This window comes from Cebus imitator, unplaced genomic scaffold (assembly GCF_001604975.1).
Source record: "Cebus imitator isolate Cc_AM_T3 unplaced genomic scaffold, Cebus_imitator-1.0 Scaffold785, whole genome shotgun sequence".
Lineage (NCBI taxonomy): Eukaryota > Metazoa > Chordata > Mammalia > Primates > Cebidae > Cebus > Cebus imitator.
Window position 1 is genome coordinate 35031 of NW_016108100.1, and position 6669 is coordinate 41699.

A 6669-nucleotide genomic window follows, 5' to 3' on the forward strand; every position below is an offset into this window, starting at 1 on the left:
CCTCCATCCCGGTTCCATCAGCCAAGGAAAGGCCAGAGCCGGGGCTGGCCTAGAGGCAGAGCTGGAAGCTGCCATGCGAAGGGGCCTCAGCCTGTGGGGTGGGGTCACCCCAGCCATTCTGGGTCCCGGCCGCCACCTGTGTTCTGGCTGCGTACTCCTGAGCAGAGATGCTTGACCCACCTGAGCGGCGGCAGGGCGGCAGATGGCAGGCAGCATGCTGCTGGCGGAGCTCCTTGCACTCCTCCCTCCCACTTTGCTAGGGCTGGGCCAAAGATACACAGGGCAAGTGGGAGTGTCTGGGGAGAAGACTTTATTTTACAAAGCGAGGAGCCAGGGCCGGTGGCTGACACCGCCCACCAGACTCTGGGATGTTGGGGTTTGCATGTGGGGAGGGTGTGGCTGCCCAGCAGGATGTCCGACAAGTCCCAGCGTGTCTGTCAGTCTTGCTGCTGGCCTGCTGGGCTGGAGAGGCAGGACTACACCCCATCTGTGCCTGCAGGGCAGGGGACCTGCAGGTCAGGCCGAGCAGAGCGGCTCTGGCTGCGCCCCTGAGGCTTTGGGCTAGGCCATGGTCTGGCGGCTGAAGAGCTCGAGGGTGAGAGAGCTGAGGAAGGCAGGGATGCTGTCCTGGCGCCGCAGGTGCACCTCGATGAGCTCTCCCACTGTGCAAGAGAACTCCGTCTCCAGCAGCTGCATCTTGGAGCCCGAGGGGCCGGTGGCCTGCAGGGTGGGCAAGAGACAGGACAGCGGTCAGCCTGGCAGCTCTCTCCCCTCCCTCCCTACACAGCCCCTCCAGCCACGGGGGCTCAGGAAGTGCTTCCCTCAGCCTGAGGACCTGACAGGGATAGATGTGTCCCCAGTCCTGCCAGGCCTTATTCCAGGTCACCTAAAGGGACTGAATTAACCCAGGGCAGGGTCTCTGTCATCTACACAGGCAGCTGGGAGTCCCAGGCACTGCTGCCACCTTGCGCCTTCCTCCTCTGCCTGGGAGTTTCCAGCACCTGCACCCATGCCCATGGCTGGCCCCAGTACCACTCTCCACTGAGGCTGGAGGACCCCACGCCCAGGCAACTCCTCCAATGTCTTCCGGACTGCCTAGGGCTCCCCATTCCTCACGTGTGCAGGGGGTGCTGGGGACCTGGTGGGAGGCCCGGCTCTGTGGATTCTGCAGCACAGGAGTCCCTTCGTGGCCTCCTCCTGAAACTGGAGAATGTGCAAGGGGAAGAGAGCTGGCCTGGTGACCAGGAGCTCCATGACAGCACTGCAAGCTCTAGCAGGGCAGGGCCCAGGGGCTTCAGGCCACACGGCAGGTTGGAGCCCATAGCCCTGGGCTATGGGGAGTGGACAGAGGCCTGGAGCCAGAGGGGGCTCAAAGGCCCTTCTGAGCAGGGACTCGGCCATCTTTCTCCCTCCCCAGCAACCGCCAAACACCCCCTGACCTGGAGACCACAGCAGGGAGGCTGCAGGTGGGAGGGGACACACACACTCCCAAATATGGGAGCCCTCTACTTCCCAGGCCAGGGCACCCCGTCTCCAGACAGCTCTGACTGACTTCTCACTAATGCCCAAATCTGCCCAGGCACCTGCCACACCTGTTCCCACCCGGCTAGTCAGGGAGTTGCCTGGGAGGGCACCCAGGCCCCAACCGTCCACAAGGCTGGAAGGTGTCCCACACAGCCCCAGATCAGGCAGGACACAAATCTAGCCCCATCACAAAGCTCCCTCTCAAACCATGTACCTGGAAAGTCCTGTACCCAGAATATGTCCACAACTCAACCATCAACAGAAAAGGGCCCAATTAAACAAGGGCCTGGAATGAATATCTCTCCAGAGAACACCTGCACATGGCCAACGAGCTCGTGCCAAGACGCTGGGCACCAGGGAAATGTGATCCACACCCAAGTGAGACGGAGACGGCCTTGCACTGATGGCCACTGAGAACAAACAGGCAGTGTAAGCTGCTGGGGTGAGGGGTCAGACCCTCCATGCCAAATGCTGGTGGCTCCTCAGAGCTGAACGCAGAGTCCGTGTGCCCGGTCAGGGGGTCTGAGCAATGTCGACACACAGACCTAGACACGGACGGCCGCAGCAACATCATCCCTTCCCTAACAGATGGAAAGAAGAACAAGGGCCGGAGGGAAAGACAAAACAGGGTTTACTCATCAATCCCACCTCGCGCAGCCAAGGAGGGAGGGGGCAGGAACCCTGAGACACGCTGCCACACAGGAGAACCCTGAAAACATGCCCAGCCAGACACACAGACCTGTCAGCACAACTCTGCCTAGGGGATGTCCTGGGGGGCAGGCCCTACAGGTGGAGTGTGGTGATGGCTGTGCACTGAATGTGCCGGGAGGAACAGACCCGCCCGTACGCAAGCTTGAGGGTGGGCCACATGGTGTGTGCATCAGAGCCCAGGAAACTGTTTAGTAAAGTGCTCCCTCCACCCGGCAGCCCAGTGGGAACCCTCCCCAGGAGCCCCAGGGCAGCCCGGCTGCACCCAGCTTGGTCCTGGCAGCTGCCCTGTCCGCTGGAGTGTGCCTGAGCTGGGCCCGGCCCTGATGGTGTCGCACCTGCTGTGCCCCCTCCACCTGTGGATCACGTGCTGCCCAGGAGCCCCTGCTGCCCGGCCTGTTCCTGCACCTCCTCCGTTCCTCGGGAAGCTGACCCCCCGCCCTCCCTCTGTTCCTGCTGCCTTAATACATTCGGCCTTGTCATAGTTCAACACAAAGCATTTTTAAACAAAAACAAGAGAAACCACTCTGACCTTTTACTAAGAAAATCCTTTCATTTCTGCCTTCTGTGCTTGATTCTGAATTTCTCCCCCTAAATGTCAGAGGGGGTGATTCTCCTGCAGCTGCTAGGCAGGGCTGGGAGGCAGTGTGGGAAGAAGACTCCTTGGCTGGCCCTCCACCCCTCCTCACAACCCAGGGCTGGCAACCCGGCGGGGTCAGGGGCACTGTGGCACAGTCTCCGGCTGGATGGAAGGACAGCTGTTGTCCAGGCACTCGCCTGCCCCAGCCCTCAGATGCTGGCAGGCCTTTGGGAGCCTGGGCTTGCTTTCCTAAAAATATTTTTTTTTAAGAGACATGTCTTGCTCTGTCACCCAGGCAGGAGTGCAGTGGCACGATCACGGCCCACTGCAGCCTCAAACTCTGGAGCTCAAGTGATCCTCCCACCTCAGCCTCCTGAGCAGTGCATGCACCATCACACCTGGCTTATTTATAAATTTTTCTAGAGAGAGTGTCCAGCGATGTGGCCGAGGCTGGTCTCAAACTCCTGGCCTGATGGGAACCTCCCACCTCAGCTTCCTACAAGGTTAGGATTATAAATGTGAGCGCTGATCATCCTTTATTTGAAACAGGTACACCTGCCAGCAAGACACCTGCTCTCAATGGTAGGCTGGGTGCCCACCCATGGCTCCTACAGCACCTCCTCTCTGTTGGCCTCAGCAGGTTTTGGAAGAATGAAGCTCTAAGATACAGTGCTGCCCTCCTGGTTGGGGTGGGGGTGGACGGGGAAGGCAGCAGTGACCAGTGCTACTCTCTCAGCTCAAACCCCACATGAAGGCAGCCCCAGCAGACAAGTCCCCCTGCCCTGCAGCCCACCTCTGCCTCTGTTTCCCCCAGCATACCCGGTCCACACTGGCAGGGGACCTCCTCTGTCTGGCAATGCTCCGGCATTATCAGGAACTGCTGAATGAGTGATGCCGGGCCCATCCATCTCTGCTCAGTGCTCTGCCATGTTCAAATATCACACAGTCCCCAGGTACCTCGTAAATCACTGTAATTAGGGGCTGTTCACTTAAAATTAGAGTGCAATTTTTTAAAAAGCAAATTGCCAGTAAGACATGTTGGCTGTGGCTGGAAATATTTATGGGGCTGCCTGTGCACTGGCTTCCTCTCCCTTCTGTCTGGCCGGCCCGAGCTGCCACCTGTCTTGTCTGCACACACAGTGGCCGTGTGGCTGGCGGGTGCCCTGGGGGAGACTGAGACACTCACCCTTAATGAAGACACTCGTGGCATCTGTTATGGCCACCACACTCCAGCCAGACTCTAGCTGGCCTGGCCTCGGGCTCACCTGACCCTCTGGAAGCAGAGCAGGTGTGCTGGGGGGTGCATGCCCGGCTCCTATCCCAGCTCTACCAAGTGAGCAAATCTCTGTGTCATGCTCACTCGGTGCCTGAGGCTGAGGGGCTTACTAAGCAGTGGTCCCACCACCCCCGAGCCCCAAGGTGTCTCGGCAGGTACGGACAACAGGCATGGAGGGAAGGAGGAGTCGGTCGGGGCTGACGAGACCCTGGGAGAGCAGACAGCACCTCGCTCCACATACCACTAACTATAGGATGTGGTGGGGCTCAGAGGCAAAGCAGGGAGTGTGAGAGATTCCTGTCAGAGCAAGACCCCTGCTGCTAAGGGTCCAAGAGAAACTCCATGAACAGGGAAATTCAAGAGGAGGAATCTAGAGATGGAACCCTGTGCAATGAAGGGAGCCCCGAATCCTGGCTCAAACAAGCAAAGCTGAAATAATGCAGTAAAATGATGAAACGATGCTCCTTTGAGAGACTGAGAAGTTATGTGAATATTGCTCATCTGTGACGATGGCGCTGGGGTGACGTGAGGAGGTGGCCACCTACAGGGCTGGAGCAGGGAAATGACAGCTGAGCCTGTAGTACGTAGACGTGCTCGAAACAGGAGAAGGTCACACCAGTGGACATAAAAACCAGAGGTCAGTCAGAGAAAGACACAGGAAAACTATGTAAGTGCCTGGAAATTAAACAGCACACTTCTAAATAATCCACAAGTCAAATGGGATGCCTCGAAGGAAATAAAGAGAACAGAATGGAAACAAGAATATAACATAATAAAATTATGGATGCACTCGAGGTAGTGCTTAGAGGGAAACTGATAGCATTCAGTGCCTGTATCAGAAAAGGAAAAAGATGTCAGATCAATTCTCTAAATTCCTACTTCAAGAAACAGAAGAGCAAAGCAAGCCCAAAGCGGGAGACAATAAAAAGTAGGAATGAAGCAGAAAACAAAAGACAGTTATTAAAACCCAAAACTGGTTCTTTACAACATAGCAAATGGCTGGGCAGGAACAGGGGCTCATGCCTGTAATCTTAGCACTTTGGGAGGCTAAGGTGGGAGGATCGCTTGAGCCCTGGAGTTTGAGAGCAGCCTGGACAACATAGTGAGACCCCATCTCTGTAATTAGCCAGCTGTGGTGGCATGCACCTGTAGTCCCACCTATTCGGATCACTTGGGCCTAGGAGTTTGAGGCTGCAGTGAGCTATGATCACACCACTGCACTCCAGCCTGGGCAACAGAGTGAGACCCTGTCACAATTTTTTTTTTTTTAAAGACCAATAACAATAAAATGGATAAATCTAGCAAAACTGAGAAAGATTAAAAAGAGTGAAATGACCAAAATCAGAATTGAAATGGAAATAACATAATAGATCCTGAAGCTATTAAAATAACAACAACAAAAAAACCCACAAAACTTTATGATCATAAAGATCTGGACGAATTCCTTGAAAACCACACAACTACAAAATGTGTCAAGATAAAATAGACAGCCTCAGTAGTCCTACAACAATGAAATAAATTGAGTTTGTTGTAATTAAAATGCTACTCAAAATCTCCAGTCCCAGATGGTTTCACTAGAAAGTTTTACTGACATTAAATATGAATTAATACCAATTTTACATAATCCCTTTCAGCTAACAAAAGACAGGAAAACAGTTTTCCACTATTAACCTTGTACTGAAACCAACAAGGATGGCGCGTATACACACAGAAAAATAAATATTAGTCTCTCTCATGAACTTAGATGCAAAAATACTCAACAAATACTGGCAAATGGAATCCGGCAATACACCAAAGAGAGTATCATACCCTGACCCAGTGGGATTCAGTTTAGGTGTATAAGGCTAGTTCAAGATTTGAAAATCAATCAGTGTTGTCCACATTATCAACAGGCTAAAGAATAATAATTATATGATCCTACTGATACAGAGAAAGCATTTGACAAAATTTAATCTGCACTCATGACAGGAACTCTCACAAAGCAAGAGTCAAGGGAAGTCCTCCGACTTGGGAAAAAGCACCACGAAGAAACCTCGGCTTACGCTCCCTCATGGAAGACTTTGACTGCCTTCCCTCGTACGGTCCGTGGGGAGCTGCCTTTCCCTCTTCATCCTCAACCCGGCACACGCACTCCTCATACCAGCGCATGAAGGTAAGAAAAGGGAAGAAAAAGCACAGGGATTGGAAAAGAACAAACTGTCCCTACTTGCATATGACATGATGGCCCATATAGAAAATCCTCAGGAATCTGCAGAAAACTCCTGGAACACTGAGAGAGTTCAGGAAGGGTGCAGGAAATAAGATTAACATTCAAAAATCAACTATATTTCTATAAAACAATTGCAAACAAGTGAAAAGCAGATTAGAATACGATTTACAGGAAATCTTAAATACTTGGGTATAAATCTTAACAAAAACTTGTACAGTGTCTGCAGAAAGTTACCAAATACTGAGGAAAGGAATCAAATGAATGTTTGTATAAATAGACACAATGTTTATGGATTAGAATACTCAAGATAGTAAATGTATCCATTTTTCTACAATTGATCTTTGGTTTTACCATACTTGCTATCTAAACCTC

At 52.9% G+C, this 6669-nt stretch overlaps 1 protein-coding gene across 2 annotated transcripts in view; it reads right to left on the reverse strand.

The window, feature by feature from the left end:
* Positions 1–292: 292 nt before the first annotated feature.
* LOC108297239 (mitotic spindle assembly checkpoint protein MAD1) overlaps positions 293–6669 on the reverse strand; it is a 293725-nt gene continuing 287348 nt past the window's right edge. For both annotated transcript variants that reach the window (XM_037735355.1, XM_037735356.1), the window contains one exon: positions 293–720. In XM_037735355.1, the coding sequence (XP_037591283.1) occupies positions 562–720 (159 nt within the window). In that variant the 3' untranslated portion in view covers positions 293–561. The remainder of the gene's footprint in view (positions 721–6669) is intronic.